Source organism: Dermochelys coriacea, chromosome 8 (genome assembly GCF_009764565.3).
Source record: "Dermochelys coriacea isolate rDerCor1 chromosome 8, rDerCor1.pri.v4, whole genome shotgun sequence".
Lineage (NCBI taxonomy): Eukaryota > Metazoa > Chordata > Testudines > Dermochelyidae > Dermochelys > Dermochelys coriacea.
This window is the reverse complement of record NC_050075.1, coordinates 100,652,432-100,672,387: the sequence shown is the minus strand read 5'-3', so window position 1 is coordinate 100,672,387 and position 19,956 is coordinate 100,652,432. Positions and strand designations below refer to the sequence as shown.

The following is a 19,956-nucleotide window of genomic DNA, read 5'->3' as shown; positions in this document are numbered from 1 at the left end:
CCTTTTCTTTTTACATAAATCTGAATTACTATTACTGACTTGTAAATGAGTAACAACTCCAATATTCTATTTGCGCACCATGAGACTTTAGTCCTGAAACTATATGCCAATGGAAACATTTTAGAAAGTATTTCCTAATTCTATGATTTGCCACAAAGTAGCTGATTTTAAAGTTAACTTGCTGATAATTCTGTCATTGCCAAAGCTGATACAGAGTAGCAGCCGTGTTAGTCTGTAATCGCAAAAAGAAAAGGAGTACTTGTGGCACCTTAGAGACTAACAAATTTATTAGTCTCTAAGGTGTCACAAGTACTCCTTTTCTTAAAGCTGATACAGTAACTACAAACCCAAATTCTATTCCCACGATTTTTAAGTATAAGATCAATTTCTCCCCTCAGGCACTAAAAACTTCTTGGAATAATAAAATAAACATTTAAGCTAGAGAGACAGCCAGAAGGTAATAGTTTCAAGAGTAAAACAATAATTCTTTGTGTGTAGTGTGTAACTGACTCAGTGGTAGAAAGGCTGGTTTTTACAGAAAAATTCAGGGTTCATGATCTTCCATGTACATAACTTAGCACTTAATGTCTGATTCTTCTCTCATATAGCTAATGAGAACATCAAGAGTTCCTGTTCATAGGATAAAAAATAGTACAAGAAATAGAACCTTCCTACTTCAGGGCATAAGCCAACAAAAACAGCTTTGAAAAACTTCCTCTAGGGTCAGGCTATTCCATGAGGTTTCTTACACCGTTATCTGAAGAGTCTGGGCTGTTCACAGCTAAAAAGACATTATCCTGTATAAGATGAACCACTGCCCTGATTGGAATTGGCAATTCCTATGTTCCCACTGTTTTTGGAACACTGTCAACTCAATGACCAGTACAGTTACTTCTGATTTATACCCGTTTGAGAGGGGAATCAGGCCCTACCTTCTCAAAACTCTAAATAAATGTTAAAATGGGTGTGAATTATCATTCACAATTTACACCTGGGAAAATAGGCACATAGGTTAAATGACTTGCCTAAGTTCTTGTAATGATATCATACAACAGAGTAAGTAACATCCTGTTAAACAGAAATGTGTGATGATTAAATTCCTGTATAATGTCTCTTTAAACAACAGCTAGCTCTTGTAATGATTATTTTGTTTCTGACATTTACCTGGCAAAGATCTGTAAACTTTTTAAAAACTTGCTAAATAAACGGCTTAAAAATGACTTGCCTAAGTGTCAAAATCAGACTTACAACTCAGGAGGTTCTCACTCCTAGTCCTACACTCATTCCACTAGACACACTGTCATGTTTACTGCACGCATTGAAGGCAGACTGCAAAACTCTAGAGTCATTTAAAAATAAATTCACTTCATAATGTACAACTTGGCAGGCTCTCTAAGACATTGACATAGTGATGTGAACATTTTAGACAAATCATCTCACATTTAAATGTGAATAAGCTTGATGCAGCAATACCAAGTTTTACAGGGGCTAGAATATGGGGCCCTGATCCCGCACTGCCCTGCACCTTGGGAAGTTGTTTACACCAATGCACAGTGGATGAAAACCTTTCTGATTTGGTAGAATACTACACCCACTTGCAATGGCGTAAATGAATCCAAGGTGCAGGGTAAGGGAATCAGGCCCTGGATGTAGAATGGGGGTCCAACTTTTTTGTAACAGAAGTGAGAGGAGCTTCTTATTTCATTCTTGTTAGCTGCAGTATGATCATTTTCATATATTAGAAGTTATTGCGTTTATAGGTTCCAGGTGTGCTAGGCTCCTCGATTGCCAGGTTGAGATTTCAAACCACAAAACGCCACACGCACACGGTAAATAGTGCCCTGGGCAGACGATAAAAGCTATTCCTAAAATCAAAGATGCGACGACGTTGTGGCAGGAAATTCAAACAGGGGCGATGGACGCTAAGGGGTGTCCCGTAGCCAAACCTCTCCCATCGCCAATGGTCTCCCTCTCTCTTTCGGAAGCCAAGCCGCGCAGGTAGATACCCGGAGGCGGGACCCTTGCAGCCTGAGAGCAGCTCAAAGCAGAGGGGAGATTAGCCGGCTTGACGTGCCCATCACCTCCCCTTTCCCGCGGCCTCATTTGCCCGAGGGTGCGGGGGGAGGGATGATGTGATTCAGGGGGGCAGCGATGCCAAAAGCCGCCAGGAAAGGGGACACCGCCCAGCCCCCCCCCCCCCAGGCGCGCTGCAGCCGTGGGGACGGGGGGCGAACCCCACCCTCACCTTCCTCCCCGCGGGCGGGCACCACGAACCCCCAGCCCCGCCGCCAGGGGCCTGCGCCGCCCGCCCCCTCCGCGCTGGCGAGCGGGCGGAGGGAGGGGGCGGGGGCCCCCCCATCCCCCGCGCGGGGGCGATTTGTTTTTAACTGGTCCGGCCTCCAACCGCCCCGCCCGGCCTCACCTGCCAGCGCCAGGATCTGGGCCTTGTGCAGCAGCAGGCGGTCGCCCCAGTCGCCGGGGCTCTCGTCCTCGTCCTCCGCCTCCGCCTCCGCCTCGCGCGGGTTGCGGTACACCGTGTACACCTTCTGGTTGTCGAAGTCGAGGCGGGACGTGGGGCTGAAGTCCCGCACGCACGAGACGGGCAGCGCATAGCAGACGTTGTCCTCCAGGAACCGCACAAAGGCGTACATGGCGGGCGCGCGAAGCGGGGGGGGCGGCGGCGGCGGCGGCGGCGCCGGGCCCCTCGCCGCCTGCACTGTTATTGTTCCTGAAAGCGCGCCTCGGCGCTCGGCTGAGCGCGCCTGGGCGCCCGGCCGCCGGCGCAGAGCGAGCGGCGCCGGGCAGACCGGAGCAATCCAACGCAGAGCGGAGGCTGGAGCGAGCCGAGCCGGGCCGCGGGCCTGGCCGCCGCCTCTGCCCCACGGACTGCCCAGCTCGCGCCTCCTTCGGGGAGAGCGGGGCATGAAACCCCGTCCAGGCGGCAGCGGCAGCCGGCCGTGGGCAGGGGCACGCCGGAGTGCGGGCCGACTCCCGGTGCCGGCCCATTGCACGGAACCCCCCCCCCCGGGCCTGCAGAAGAGCTCGGGGTGGCTCCAAAGCTTGTCTCTCGCCCCAACGTAAAGCGGGCCAACAAACATGTCACCTTGTCCAGCTCGCCTCCGCTGAGACTCGGTTATGAACGATTTGTTACACTCTCCATTAGGGCTTGTTTAGGCCCCTGAAGAGGATTCCCCCAAAATCAGTGGATGCTCCCCAGGATTAAGAACAATCCATCACCACATTAAGTTGGACTCACTGGGAAAACTGAGTTTACATTTAAGGTCTCTTTTTCTCAGAGCTCAGGGTACTTAATTCCCTGTCTGCACATGGAACCAGGGACACTCACGTCTGTTTGAACATCAAGCCTTTAAACCTAGGCTCTGTAACCTAGTTTCAGGAATTTGCTTGTGTTATTTATCTCCCCTTTTGGCCCAGAGAAGGGGGCTAACGGGAGAGGGTTTTCTCTTCCCCTCTCCTGGAAGAGTAGGACCTGGCTGACTGTGGCTCAAAAGTCTCCTGCTGCCTGAGCCGAGATGATACAACTGTGTGCCCCGGGCAGGAACTAGGAGCAGTGGCCCCCTGCCCACAGTAACAAACAGTGGAGATAAATTACCAAAACTCCTAGAAGACAAATAGGCAGAACATATCCTACCATAATCACATGGCAAACCTACTGATACTATTCTATTTACTTTTTTGGTGTGTATGTGCGTGGCTCCCAAGTCTCTAGAAGATGAAGACATCTTCCTATCCTACAGCATTGCCCATTGGTTATGGGTAGAAAACCCCATGGCCCCTGCTGACTCCTTATCGAAGGTGAAATGAGCTACTCAGAGAAAGCACAGGAGGGCTACCAGGTCTCCTCCTCCAAAGAGGACAGCAAGATGCAGAGGGGTTGTGTGGAATCAAAGGGCTGAAAGACTTTCTGGAGTCTACCATAGGTTTGGAAATAGGTTCTGGATACTTATCCAAAGTGAACTGTGAATATTTTGGAGTTCACACCCATGTGCATGTGTTCACTTGCATGCTCTCTAGGTGGTACTCCCCTCCATCTTAGAAACGGAGCAAGAATTATTTCAAGGGGATTATATTCAGTTCTGAGAGTCATTTGTGAATAGGAATAACTTGAGAAGTTTAACATGCAGCACGTGAATCCTAAAAACAAGGGATACTAGGTTTTAGTCTTATAAAATGCAACACAAATATAAAGTACCAAAACAAACAAAGCCAACCATGGTAGAAATTTTGCCCATATCTATATAAAGTACATAAAAAGACCAGGAATAAACTTAACAGAAAATGAAGACATATCAAACTGATAGCTACATGCATTTTATTTTTACAACAGCAGTAAACTTCCCATATACCAATGGGAAATTTATTACTTGAATGTGGACAAAGTTTTCTCTATCCTCCATTTAAGGTTTGGGATTTCAAATGCCATTAATTTATATTAACAAGTAGTGGAGCATCACCAGGTTGGTGTGTAATTTAATGTCAAATTAAGTCCGCTAAAAGGCATAAATGAGAAATATAATCTAGCATTTGGGCTGCAAGAGAAATGAAATCTCAACAAAGATTGTGTTGCTGATCAAACAATAATAGCTGCTGTAGTGATTGTATCTCATTACAATAGAAGTAGGAAGAGCTGCAGAAAGAAACAACGGGACAAATTGACAAATTGTTATTCCACTGGCTTCATTAGAGGTACACCAAGGAGAAATTTGTCCCACACAGTTCAGTGGCTTGTGAAGGATTCGGTACACTGAATCTTATTGGGATTGTATTTCCATTGCAGCTGATATCTATTTGAAATATCAAGTACTACTGGACTGGGAAAGAAAAAAGGAGGAAAATGGAGAGGTTGTAGATAAAAGGAGGAAAGAAACTGGAGATATGGGAAAGGGGATAATAGGGTTGAGTATTGGGAATAAAATTAGTCAGATGTCAGGAAGGACTGGACAATTTGTCCTAAGGTAGGAAAACTGAAAGAAGCCATGAAAATAGGTAGAAAGGTTAACGCCTCACATTTCCATTAGCATTAGAGCAACTTTTAGAGTCCATTGGTCTTAGAAACATTTTAAAGAGACTATAAACTGCAACATTTTACACCCCAAGGTCCAATTATGGCACAGGCTGCACAAATACATCCAAGAGAAATCCCCTGGTTGGCAGCAGAAATGGTTTCAAACCCTTTGGAAAAAGAAAAGGAGTACTTGTGGCATCTTAGAGACTAACAAATTTATTTAAAAGCTTATGCTCAAATAAATTTGTTAGTCTCTAAGGTGCCACAAGTACTCCTTTTCTTTTTGCAGATACAGACTAACATGGCTGCTACTCTGAAACCCTTTGGAGAGGCTGCTCCACAATCCTCTGTGGACAGAGGGGCATTCCAAGTGACAGAATCAAGATGATGGGCTGCATGTTTACACACTCACCTGGTCCCAACCACATACATTATACCAGTAGAAGAAATACTACTACGAAATAATTATTCTTCTAAAGGAAATGGATACTTTGCATTTCTGTTCCTTCTAGGAGGAAGATGGTTATTGGGCCTGATACAGGAATTATTGGGTGAAATTCTGTTGTCTGTGTTATGCAGAAGATCAAACTATGGTAGATCATCATAATAGCCTTAAAAGACGATGAACAATCTGCATTAGGTAAGGTGAAGAATTAGCTGAATAGGGGAATCACTTAGAGACAGAATACAGAAGTGCATCAGTCCTCCTTTTATTGTGCCTCTATGCACCAGTTTCATACTGGGTATAAATCTCCATAGAGGTCAGAGTTTGGCCACTGCTATTTTAGAAGGATAAAGTCTCAGCATAAAGCTTACAGATTCATAGATACTAAGGTCAGAAGGGACCATTCTGATCATCTAGTCCGACCTCCTGCACAGCGCAGGCCACAGAATCTCACCCACCCACTCCTACGAAAAACCTAACCTATATCTGAGCTATTGAAGTCCTCAAATCGTGGTTTAAAGACTTCAAGGAGCAGAGAATCCTCTCTCAAGTGACCCGTGCCCCATGCTACAGAGGAAGGCAAAAAACCTCCAGGGCCTCTCCAATCTGCCCTGGAGGAAAATTCCTTCCCAACCCCAAATATGGCAATCAGCTAAACCCTGAGCATATGGGCAAGATTCACCAGCCAGAAAGGGCATGGTTTTTAAACTCTTAGAAGGGAACAACTGGTTTCTCACTATAAGTGAGATTTTCAACTTCCAACAAATTCATCCCTTTGTCTTAATTATGTACTACTTTAGAATGACTGTCTGCTGAAAAACATTGTTGCATTGTTAAAATAAAAAATGAACCCACAGATCAAAAAGTCTTACTCCAAGAGTTAGGAAACCACAAAGTCTCAGCCCTTCTGGAACTTGAGAACTGTTATTTCCTGGAACTCTTTATACCTGTATTTTACTGCTGTTAATTCTGCTGAAGCATTAAAGCCAAAGATAAAGTCTGCTGTTCTGATGTGCATACCATGCGTTTCACTTAAAGATGCATGATGAAAAGTCAATAGTACTAAGCAAACAATAGTAACCCTGGCACCCAAATCTCTTTTTGCCAACAAAGCAATGAAATCAGGCTCACCAGTAAGGTGATCTCCATGTTCAGTGCCAAACCACATGTCAAGGGAGGCTATATTGATCTCTTGTCTCCTGGTGAAGAAATCCACATTTACCTTCAGCATCAAAGAGAAACCTGACTTCTCACCGATAACCAATAGATCTGGAATATTCTTTTCGGGCTTCAAAATGAGGGCCGGAGACCCTGTATTGCCCAGGGTACATAACAAATTTAAAATGTGTTTTGGAGTGCTATGTTTTTGTGTTGCTTTCTTGTAAATTTTGTAATTTTACTTATATTCCAAGCAATCAAACTTTCAAACACTGAATGACCCTTAAACAGCAGGTACACCTACAATTCTGCAAACAGTGTGACTCTCTAAAATGTGTCAGCCTGGGTCTTGCCTTCCATATTGAAAGCTAATTCTGCAATTCTAGAGGGAAGAGACACTAAAGATTACATCATAGATTATAACAATTTTTTTCTCTCTACACTAACGGTATGGCTGAACATACTTTAGCTATCACCATATTTTAATGACATTTCACATTCAGAAGAATTCAAAAATAATTATACACAAGAACCAGACAATCCCAAGTTATGTGTGCATGCACACACATAAAATCCACTGATGTGCTGGTTAACTTTTATTATTAAACATACGATTGCTAAATGTGTTCTGGTCTTAAATTATCCTGCCTTTTGATATGTGGCACATATCACAGCATCTCTTTTTTAATCTAGGAATGTAACAATAAAACCTGCTTAATTCCACATGTAAACGAATCCTTCTCCTGTAAAGGCACAGACATTGTTAGCCCAAGGGAGTAGAACTAAGGTTTCCTGAGAGCTATTCCCAGCTCAAACATTTAAATAGTTTGGGGCATTTTTGATCACACTATAGCTGGATAGGAGGTCAACATAACACCAGATAAAAAATACAAAAATCCTGAAATCCAGTCCCCAGGGACCAGAGAAAAAGAAAAAGTATCTCTATATGTACAAAAAGAAAAGGAGTACTTGTGGCACCTTAGAGACTAACAAATTTATTAGAGCATAAGCTTTCGTGAGCTACAGCTCACTTCATCGGATGCATCCGATGAAGTGAGCTGTAGCTCACGAAAGCTTATGCTCTAATAAATTTGTTAGTCTCTAAGGTGCCACAAGTACTCCTTTTCTTTTTGCGAATACAGACTAACACGGCTGCTACTCTGAAACCTGTCTATATGTACACTTACACTTTCAAGGAACTTCAGATACCATGGTAATGGATGCTATATAAAAGACCTAGATTAGATAGGTTAATCCCTGAGATTTACGCCTTCAAAATCCACTATATCCCCAGATCCTTCCCACCAGAGGAGGCAGTGCACTGCTGCAGGGATACTCAGCAACCAACACCTCCGGAAGAAGAGTGATCTAATCTTAAGTGAGGTTTAGGGTAATACCCATCAATCGACTTTTAAATTAAGTCCTTTGGCAGTTGAAGATCTGTGCTTGCATCTTGGCAGTAATTTTGACAGAATATCCATTCAAATTAATGAAAATTTAAAAAAAAACACTCTTGATCCATCCGCTCAGGAGACGTTTATGTCCTGGAGGCAGCTGGTATATTCTGTAGCATTAAAAAGGGATGATTAAACAATAATGGCCAGTGCAGAGGGCACTTCCTGGCTGTTATTGACCATCTGCATGAGTTGAGGGTCAGAGGTGAAAGCAGCTAATCATTAATTGCCAAGAAATGCCTGATCTGGAGGACATCATTTCTATCAGAAATCATGAAGAATATAAAACATCAAGAAAACATTTACTTGTGTGTTGGAAAATTGAGTCTCTTACAGAGAGAGCAATATCCATGGCAACATAGCTGAACTTCTAATTTTTCAATCCTTCACAGAGTAGGAGATGGTCTAGGTGACCCCAAAGTCCTTTTCCACGCTACAAACGTCCTAGCAACTAACGGTGTAGTAACCAACAGGAAAGAAGAACTTGTTCTTCAAGGTACCTTCTGCATAGTCTCCCACTTGCAAGATCTCTCTCTCTCTCTGGTACCACAGAGCTTAAGGAACCTTCCTGAAAGCAAAAAGAAAAGGAGTACTTGTGGCACCTTAGAGACTAACAAATTTATTAGAGCATAAGCTTTCGTGAGCTACAGCTCACTGAGCTGTAGCTCACGAAAGCTTATGCTCTAATAAATTTGTTAGTCTCTAAGGTGCCACAAGTACTCCTTTTCTTTTTGCGAATACAGACTAACACGGCTGCTACTCTGATTCCTGAAAGCAGTGCCTTGATTTGTTTTTTTCTAAAAAACAGACTTCCCTGTGTTAATTTTACTAGTACTTGGATAGTTTTCAGGAATTTTAAGCACTTAGCCTTTTCACCATTGCAGAAACTAGATTCCTCCAGACATTCAATATCAAGAGGTCTTTTTAATTTTTATATGGCTAGAACTAAGGCCTTTTATAGTCTTTGGGCATTAGTGTAAAGGGAATGTCATTTCTACTCAATGCTTGTGATAATGCACCGAGTCCTGCTCAGCTTTAGCTAGGGTGACAGTACCTGAGGGCTTTAGGGCTAAGGCAGTACAAATAGCCTATCTTCATAGAGTTTCCATTTTAGATATCTGGATAGCTGCTACTTGGAGTTCTCCTCGCACACTGAGACAGCGCTGTTATCTCTTGACTAGGCAGCTAAATCTGATTTGAAAATTTCCATTCTGCAATCCTTTTTTACACAGAAATTCTTAACCCACCCTCTTAGGGGTTGTACTACTTGCTGGATTCACACAAGTGGGAATACATATAGACGAAAGAGAGGTTACAAACTAACTGCAGCAAAGAGTCCTGTGGCACCTTATAGACTAACAGAAGTATTGGAGCATAAGCTTTCGTGGGTGAATACCCACTTAGTCAGATGCATGTAGTGGAAATTTCCAGAGGCAGATATAAATATGCAAGCAAGAATCAGGCTAGGGAAACGAGGTTAGTTCAATCAGGGAGGATGAGGCTCTCTTCTAGCAGTTGAGGTGTGAATACTGTTACCTCAATTTCCCTAGAAACCAACCCAGGGTTACATTTATATTGTTTTATTATGATACCACTGTTGCAGGGGAGGGTAGGGGGGTCACACTCTCACACTCATGCTCCCAGGACAGGCACGGCATTGGAGATGTCAGGATTCTTCAAGGTAAGTGTTCCACAGCGCAGCGATGGACCGTGTGATGAAGATAAGTCTTCCCGAGGCACGATGGAATGCAACGCGGTGAACCACTGGCCAGGCAGTCCGGGCAAAGGGCCTTTACGGGAGGTACAAGCTTGTGAGTGCACTCCTGAGCACATGGCCCCTTCCCCTTTTAAGGACCTGCTCCTCATGGCCTGCAACTAGAGATGACTTGGCTGCATCTGGTTGGTCACACTCAACCTCAGACAGTGTCCATGTGAGCGCTGCCTAATCAGAGAGTCATGACCTGCAACTAGAGATGACTTAGCTGCGTCTGGTTGGTCACACTCCACCTTGGCCAGTGTCCGTGCAGTGTCCATGCATTGGGTGTGTGACTGCTGCCTAATTAGAGTCCCAGACACCTTGTCTACCTGGGAGCTCTTTTGATCTTCCAGCTGTTCAACCAGCCCATTCATTCCACAAGCATTCCAGGAGGGAGGGGGAAAGCCACTTCACAGGTATTCAAAGAGGGAGAGGAGACAAAAAAGGGGGGCAGGGACTGTAACTGAAAAGGTTACAAAACTTAAAAGGCTATGCTAACAATAATTGAAGTTACAAAGTCTGCAAAAAGGTTGCAGAACTTAATGATACAAGTTACAGATCTTACAATTGTATTTGAGCGGAAGCTTTACATAACAAACACCAAGGGAGGAGAAACTGCTTTTGTAGTTGGCTAGCCATTCACAGTCTTTGTTTAATCCTGAGCTGATGGTGTTAAATTTGCAAATGAATTGAAGCAAAATGAATTCAGCAAAAAGAAAAGGAGTACTTGTGGCACTTTAGAGACTAACAAATTTATTTGAGCATAAGCTTTCCTGAGCTACAGCTCACTTCATCGGATGCATTCAGTGGAAAATACAGTTTCTCTTTGAAATCTGGTCCTGAAGCTTTTTTGCTGCAGGATGGCTACCTTTAAATCTGTTATTATGTGTCCAGGGAGGTTGAAGTGTTCTCCTACAGGTTTTTTGTATATTGCTATTCCTAATATCTGATTTGTGTTCATTTATCCTTTTACGTAGGGACTGTCCAGTTTGGCTGATATAGATAGCAGAGGGGCATTGCTGGCATGATGGCGTATATTACATTGGTGGACCTGCAGGTGAATGAACCGGTGATGGTGGGCTGATCTGGTTAGGTCCTGTGATGGTGTCGCTGGTGTAGATATGTGGGCAGAGTTGGCATCGAGGTTTGTTGCATGGATTGGTTCCTGAGTTAGAGTTACTATGGTGCGGTGTGTGGTTGCTGGTGAGAATGTGCTTCAGGTTGGCAGGTTGTCTGTGGGTGAGGACTGGCCTGCCTCCCAAGGCCTGTGAAAGTGAGGGATCCTTGTTCAAGATGGGTTGTAGACCACTGATGATGCATTGGAGAAGTTTTAGCTGAGGATTGTATGTGATGGCCAGTGGAGTTCTGTTGGTTCTTTTCTTAGGCTTGTCTTGTAGCAGGAGGCTTCTGGGTACATGTCTGGCTCTGTTGATCTGTTTCCTTATTTCCTCATGTGAGTATTGTAGTTTTGAGAATGCTTGGTGAAGATCTTGTAGGTGTTGGTCTCTGTCTGAGGGGTTGGAGCAAATGCGGTTGTACCTCAGCACTTGGCTGTAGACAATGGATCATGTGGTGTGTCCGGAATGGAAGCTGGAGACATGAAGGTGGGCATAGCGGTCAGCGGATTTTCAGTATAGGGTGGTGTTAACTTGACCATCACTTATTTGCACCATGGTGTCTAGGAAGTGGATCTCCCATGTAGATTGGTCCAGGCTGAGGTTGATGGTGGGGTGGAAGCTATTGAAATCGTGGTGGAACTAACTGCAGTTCTTCCAACACGATACCTCTGCATATTCACATTACCTGTCTGCGTTTCAGTCTTCTTGGAGTTCTGATCTCAGTCATAGGACTCTTGGGTTTAGATGGGCACCATGTAAACTCTTAGTCCCAGCTCTGAACAGCCAGTGCTGCAAAGCAGTGCTCACACAGTTCCATTAAGCACTACTTTCCTACAAGGTTCTTGAAGCTCAACAATATCAGGGAGAGTATTTCTCAAATGCAAATAAAGACAAACTCAAAACTTCCTTTTCATATCTCAATACTATAACAGGTTTAGAACTGGCTGTATTTCAAAATAAGCCAGTTCCTACTAAATATTTCATTAACAACAACTAGTATTTGCAAAAAAAGAAAAGGAGTACTTGTGGCACCTTAGAGACTAACAAATTTATTTGAGCATAAGCTTCCGTGAGCTATAGCTCACTTCATCGGATGCATTCGATTGAAGTGAGCTGTAGCTCATGAAAGCTTATGCTCAAATAAATATGTTAGTCTCTAAGATGCCACAAGTACTCCTTTTCTTTTTTGCAAATACAGACTAACACAGCTGCTACTCTGAAACAACTAGTATTAGCATCTTTACAGTTAAAGGACCCAGTGTTTTCTACCTGGTATAAGGATCATTACCACAATGGGCCTAATGATATCTTTGAAGGGTCTTAACTAATATATGAACATATGTGTGCACTACATTTCTTTGGAAGGCTTAAGGGAGGTAACATGAAACAGGGATAAGTCTCTGGAATATTTTAGGAAGATGTCTTTTCCTGTAGTCTGTATTACTTGTTAATAGAATTTAATCATAAAAATGTCTTTACACTCCTAGCACCATCCATCCATGCTTCTGAATATCTGAACGCACTTTACAAACATGAAATGAATTTAGTCTCAACACCCTTGTGAGGCAATTCCTTACAGATTTAGGAAACTGCGACATGAAGCTATTAAATGTCAATGTCACATACATTAGGAAGGCACCACAAATAGTTCACAAGTTCACTCATCCCTAGGCACCCCCTGGTGGACAGGTGTGGCATAGCAGCTGGTCACTCTGCTCCAATGGTTCCTCTTCCAGTGACTTGGCCCTCTGGCTAGGTCACCATCTTGAGCCCACCCCTTCTGGGGTCACAGCTGTCCAAACTGAAACTCCTCAAAATGTCTTCAACAATCTTTCTTCTTCTCTGGGGCTCCTCCACAACCTGTCTTTGGCACAGCCTGTAGTCCCCTTGCTAAACTCTGTAAAACTTGTAGTGGGCTTCTATGCCCCTTCATTGGGTCCAATAGGGGAACATAATCCCATCCTCTACTCCAGGTTCCTTCCAGGGCCACGTATTGAACAGCTAGGTCTCCTCTGTTACACACTCAACAGTTTTCCCTGGATCGCTTTCTACGCAGCCTTTTAAGTTACCCTCTGCATCTCTCAGTTTGTTCCCTGTTGGGTATGGGAGTCTCTGTCTACAGAGCTTTCCTTACACTCTGAGCTTTCTTTTGGCTGTCTTTCCAAAACTTTCCCCAGCTAGGCTTTATCACCCCACAAGCTGGCTCTTGTTCCCATTATTGCTGCCACCTTCTGCTCTTTATGGGGAATTGCCCGATTCCCTGTAGGCAGGGCTCAGTTTGTAACCAGGTTGGCTTAGCCCCAGGCTCCTCCACTCAGGGAGCAAGCCATCTTATTACACTATGCCTCCCACCTTTCCTCTCTGTACCTTAACCACATGACCTCTTCCTTTGCAGGCTTCTGCCTGATCTGACTACATAGGTGATTCAAAAGCACAGCTCCTTTCTCTCAGGCCAGACAAACTGGAAAGAGTAACTCCCACCCATCACTGCGAAGGAACCTGTAGCAGTGCATGGCAGGGCCGCCTTAGCTCCTGCCTCTGCTAGGTCCACAAAGTCACTCTGAGACCCTGGGGCTAGTAACCACAGATGCAGTTTATTTACAGGCTTGTTCCCACCACCCTTTCACCATGTACAGTTGGCCCTTCACTATCTGCAGACAGAAGGGGACAAAGAGCTGTTTCTACTCCCTGCCTTTTCCCTTTCTTTAAGCTCCCCCTTCATGGCCTTCCCCTGAGGCTTTTATACAGCCTCAGGCTAATTAGGTGACAGCTGTCTCTGCTTCCCCAGTTAGGCCCAGGTTATCTCCAGCCAGCTCTACTTTATTCCTCTAAATGGGAGCTGGCATGACAGAGATTAATCAGCAACCCTTTGCCCAGTACCCTGTCACAGAACCCTGAAGATTTGTCTACAGTAGGATCCAAATTGAAATTTTAAAACAATCCCTATGAGGCCTGTGGGGAGCAGCAGGTAAATGATAAAGGAAGGCCTCAACTATCCCTGCTCCATTTATACAGCATGGGGTTTCTCCCAGCAGAGAAACTGGCATCCGGAGTTGCCAGCCCAAAAGGATTCTGAGCTCCAAAGGGGAGTGACACTTTATCACACCTTCAAATAAAAGCCCAAACAACCTCTACTGTGGCATTTAACATTCTGCGGTGACTGAATAATTTTGGGGTAAAGAGAAATCGTATGGAGAAGCGCCTCACGTCAAATTAGTTCACAAAGTATGGAGCATCTTCCTCTTGTTCAAGGCTGATAGCATTCCATGGGGATTGTTGTATCTGGAAGCTGCCAGCTCAAATGGACCTAAGCTTGCCACGTCATCAATTTATTTAAGGATATATTTGTGTAAAACAAAATGCGCAACATTTCATAACTAAAAGTACTAGAGTTGTGCAAAACTGTCATGCTGGTAAAGTCAATAGGACTACTTACAAGAATAATATTCACTGGCAAGAGTTGGACTTCCACCACTGGGCCCTTCATAGGCCCCCATGTATTTCTCCGTAATAAAATAATCCTGTTTTTATTTTTAATTTTAAGAAACAGATAATCTAAAAACACCTTTGAGGAAGTGTAGGATTGATTTTTTTTTTTTTTTTTTTTACAAAAGGCCAAATTTTCAGTCTGAGATTTCCTTTAAGTACGTTTTTAACATTAATTTGTTTAATGATGTATGCATCATTAATGTTAAAAACATACTTAAAGGAAATTTCAAACTGAAAATTTAGCCTTTGTAAAAAAAAAAATCCTACACTTCCTTAAAGGAATGGAATGTCATAGAGAGTTTAGTTATATTTTTATGCAAATGCAGCTGTGCAAACTAATAACTGAAATCTGCATTTTTTTCACATTTGCAGCATATTATACACATTTGTAATCTTTACTGTTTGTAACTTACATTAGCTTCTCTTATCCATAAAACAAAGCTCAGGTTATATTGCCTGCTGCTTAATTTTTTCTGCAAACATCAAAGCTGGACATTTAAATAAGCAACTTAATGCATATATTTTTATTCAGTTCAATATTCTGAGCTCTTGGCTGGAACAAGTATTCTGCAAGATGATTGCATAGAAACGTACCATTCAGAATATTAACTGGAATATTCTTTCAATACTCTTTTAAGGGGGCTGATGTGATCTTGAGATTAGGTTCTGCATATCATCAAATTTGATGTCTGTACTCATAAACTTGTATAACTATTCCTTTATAAAATTTGTATGCAAAAATCCAGTAAACAAATATTTTTGAACATACATGGTGGGCAGCTACTACATACTCCAATCCAATGGAAAAATAGTGTCAGTGAAAATAAGGGACTATCAGGTGCATTGCAAGCCATTGAGTTTGTTAAATTCATCATAACTATTGTCATTATTTTGAGGAAAGAAAATATTGTAGAACCAGTCTTTTCACAACTGCTAAAAGTGTAAGCAGAGGTTGTATCCAGTACCTACATTCAATCTAGGCTTACAGGTTGATTCCTCTTGAGCTGTAAAGATTTGCATAATCCTTAGAATGGTCTGATATATAGATATCTTCCTGATTACCTACATTTTCTAAATTTCCTCACTGTACATTTAAGATGTAGATAGCTGGTAATAATATAGAGGAATGGGTGAGATGATGTGAGATTGTGCCCATTAAATAAAGGAAGATGTTACAACTGGTGGGTGTGACGGTATTTAAGGAGTGCAAACGTGTATTATGCAAACACTGCAGGACAGTATACTTTGTTTTATATTGAACTGTTTTAGATACTTTTGTTCACTTACTTGTATCTATTTGGAGATTTATTGAGAAATAGAAACAGAGTACTATGGGAGCTCTGCAGGACTTTGGTTATAATAGCTAGCTGCTTAGAAGATGCGCTAATAAGGTTTGTAAGTGTCATGTTTCAAGTGAATTTTTCATTGATGAAAGGCGTGGATTGGCATACCTCTTACCCACAGATAGGGCCCTTCCAAATTCACGGTCCATTATAGTCAATTTCACAGCCATAGGATTTGAAAATTGGTCAATTTCACGTTTTCAAATGTAAATCTGAAATTTCACAGTGTTGTAACTGTGCTGATCCCAACCCAAAAGGGGATGGGGGAGAGGGGATCACAAACCTGTTGTAGGGAAGTCATGGGATTGCCACCTTTACTTCTGTGCTACCTTCAGAGCTGAACAGAGTGGGGAGGAGGGGTTGCAGAACTATCTGCAGCCGGGAGAAATACCCAAGAGTAGCCCTGCAGGGATAGAGCAAGTCCTGTCCTGCCCCAGCCCTGTCCATCTTTGCAGCTTTGATCCCCCTTTGCTGGGGCGCTCCTAGGAAGGAGGGGAGAGCGGACCCACATCAACAAGCCTCCTTCAGCTGAGGAAACCTCTGGGGCTGCTGCCCAGTCCCAGAGCATCCTGCAGCAGGGGGAGGCATCCAGAGGTGAGTCTGGTTCCCCCACCACCCACAGCATCCGTGCAGGGGATGGACAATTCCTGTCCCTCCTGAGCCTAGCTGGAGCTAGGGACCCCTTTTTGCTGGGGCACTCCTAGGAACAAGGGGACATTGGATTTCAGGATTTGATGGGGAAGGGCTTATTTCATGTTGCCTGGCACATTTTTCACAGCCACAAAATTGTAAGGGCCCTACCCAGAGACCACAGTAGGCAGTGTATGGTTCCCTGCTCTGCTCTGTCACCATCAACCTGTCCCATCTACAGGTGAAAACTTAGTTCAGTCCAATGAACAATTCAGTCCTTGACCACTGTAGTGTCACTACTGACAAGGGTGCCAACAACTACCAATGAGGTGTGTTTCAATTATACTATGGCCAGTTCTGCAAAAGGGACTGGACTAATTCCACAAATGCATTTCACACAGACCACCAAAAGAAAGTGTTTGGATAACAATATGTTAGTACACCACTTAAAATATTAATATCATGCTCTTAAAAGGCCTGATCCAAAGCCCACTGAAATCAGCCCTGCAGACTTGAAAGGCTTTTGATCAGGCCCATATAGCATTTTTATTAGTAGATCTCAAAATACTTTACAAAGTGGGGTAAAGATTCTCAGCTTAACTTTACACATGATGAAATAGAGTCAGACAGAGGTTAAATGAATTGCTTAAGGTCAAAGTGCAGTGAGCTGTACAATGAGGAAAGGAACCTAGGTCTCTCCAAATCTCACGCTTCAATCTATTATGCTAAAGATAGAGATGGCTAAAATGAGAAGAGAGAAATATGAGTCGTACACCAATCCATTGATTCCATCTCAAATGCAGTTGAAACACTTCCCAGCTCATGTTTTATCTGTCAAATATGTTCTGAATGGACATTCTTATCATTCTCATACTTGTAGAGTACAATATACAACACTTCTTACATATTTGTGCAAGTTTGAGGGGGACTTAAGGTAGAAAGGAATAAAGGCTTGTTTACACACAGAAGTTGTTAACTATATAAGTATATTTAAAGTGGTACAACCCCCTCAAATGTGGAGGTAGTTTTGCCAGTATAAAGGTGCTTATACCAGTATAGCTTATTCCCATATGGCACCTTTCTAATGGAATGCCTGCATCCATGACAGGGGTTGCACCAGTGTAGCTGTTTTGGTTAAAGACTAAAACAAAATAAAATCACACTTCTAACCCAAATAGGTAAATTAGTACAAAAGATGTGTATCAACCAGACCTAAGAACTAGAAAATATTGTGCAAATTTCCTCTGCTTTAAAGATTCCTGTAATGTGGTTGAAATATATTTGGGATACATATTTCTAATATTTCACTGACTGCACAGATACTGACCCTAGTGAAGTCAGCACAATTTCTATGATTTATTTTTTATATTTATAGGAACAAATATATTTCTTTATAGAAGGGTACTCATCAGTGTAGTGCAACTTCACTTCATATCCATAAGTGGCCTGACGTTTCTGAAATGCTGAGCACCCTCAGTTTCCAATGACTTAAATGGAAAATCATGCATAATCAGCATTTTTGAAACATCAGACCTTTTCTTTAGCATTCAGATTTGAAGATTTTGGCTCTAGTGATTTATTATGCCCAATTATCTCTAGGCAATAAAAAAAAATGTTCCAAAGTTTAACTTTTTGGATGATATATAAATACACACAGAGACATCCCTAAAAGGCATTTGTCTGACACTCTAGAAAGTGCCAATGTTATAAATGGTCAAAAATTCAACAGTCTGCTAAACTATACAATCAGAAAGAAAACAATTCATATTCCATTTGGACTGAAAGAGCAGCAGAATTTCAATTTCCTGGACAGGACAAGGACTTCCAAATCAGATGCTAATTGACTCCAGTGACTACCACCTATGGACACAGTCAGGTATTATTGTGGGAATTAGACCACACAGATCAGCATCAGATGATCACAAGCAATTGTAAGTCAACAAGACAAGCTGAAGACATTTTGGCAATATTCTTAAACTGGTGGAATGTAGATTTAATGACAGTAAAGACTTGGGATTAATACATTAGACCAAAATCTAACAAAAACCGAATGTGTCCAGATCTCACAAGCAATTGTTCTCTTTCAGTTGTGTAGTTGTAGTGTGCCTATGATTGTGGTATTTAAAAAATATTTAAAGCAGAAATTAGCCCCCCAAACTGCATTATCATCCCTCTCAGATTTTGACATTTGAGTGTGTGGGTTTGGTGTTTTGTTTTTATTTTAATCCTTCTGATTACCTCAGTGGAAGAGCTTTGGATCATTCATCCAGCATTAGTAGAGCTGGTGGACATTTGGCCAAAAAAAATGATCCTCTCCAAAAGTGAGCTTGTCATTTGTGTGCGTGTGTAAAATGGTCTTTGACTGAACTTTGACACAATATTTTGAACCAGTCATTTTCATTGTCAATTGTAATTTGAAACAAAATTAAAATTGTAGTTAGTTTCAAATCACATATTTTGGTTTGGTTTTTTATTTTTGTTTTGAGTTTCAGTTTGCCCCACAAGCATCGCCCTCTCATGTTTTACTTCATCCTCTACTGGAAAAAGTCTGAAAAAGTGAGAAGAAAACCCCTCCAACATTTTTTTACTTTTTTCACCTGGACCCATGTGGGGGTGGGAGAAAGTGCTACTTCTCTCACTTCTAAAAACTTCCTCCACATTTCCAGTTGACAAAAGTAGAAGTGTTTTTTAATCTACTTTCTCAAACTTTTTCCTACAACTTTTTCCAGATGGAAAAGTATTTTTTTTTTAAAAAAAGCATTTCCCTCAACTTCTTCCAGTGGGGCAGAGAGTGAGCAAAGGAGGAGGAGGTGAGGGGTGAAGGGAAGAAATTCAAATATCCCAAACCTGAAAACCAAAATGAAATGAAAATTTCTGGTAGGATCGTTTTGTTTTGAAATTTCCTGTAAAAATGGGGAAAGAAATAGTCAAAAAATGTTTTGTAGGGGAAAATAATTAATCAGCTCTAGTTATTAGTGTACTTGTGGCACCTTAGAAACTAACAAATTTATTTGAGCATAAGCTTTAGTGAGCTACAGCTCACCAAATGCATCCGATGAAGTGAGCTGTAGCTCATGAAAGCTTATGCTCAAATAAATTTGTTCGTCGCTAAGGTGCCACAAGTACTCCTTATCTTTTTGCAAATACAGACTAACAAGACTGCTACTCTGAAACCAGTTATAGTGTGGTCATCTTGCAGCTTTGTCAGGACTTTGTATTCACTTTACTAAATAATGGCACAGATTAAAAATTTAGCATTTTATAAAGAGAAAGTCACAAGGCCCTGCTTTTGGGGTGTCATGTGGTGTGTTGTGCCACTCCAGACCACACCAGACTGCTGGTGGAATCTGGGCATAAAGCCAGCGTATCTGGCCCTGGGAAGATTCATGTAGTAAAAGGGAAGTAAACTGGTGGCATGGAGCTCATGTAGTGGCTAAACTGCCCACTTCCCTGCTCTTGTCAGAGGGTGGCTGAGTCCTATACCTTCTGATCAAAGGCTGTCACATCAGCTGTTTGGAGCCACTGCTAGACAGAATA

At 42.4% G+C, this 19,956-nt stretch overlaps 1 protein-coding gene across 5 annotated transcripts in view; it reads right to left on the bottom strand.

The window, feature by feature from the left end:
* Positions 1-19,956, bottom strand: part of LOC119859961 (AGBL carboxypeptidase 4) — a 1,439,111-nt gene that overhangs the window by 532,171 nt on the left and 886,984 nt on the right. For 3 of the 5 annotated variants that reach the window (XR_005294397.2, XM_038412899.2, XM_038412900.2), the window contains exon 1: positions 2,423-4,752. The exons of the other annotated variants lie outside the window; for them this stretch is intronic. Coding sequence is in view for 2 of the 3 variants with exons in the window: in XM_038412899.2 (XP_038268827.2) it covers positions 2,423-3,098 (676 nt within the window). In the remaining variant the exon portion in view is untranslated. Of the gene's footprint in view, positions 1-2,422; positions 4,753-19,956 lie in introns of those variants that run through there. 5 annotated transcript variants of the gene reach the window in all.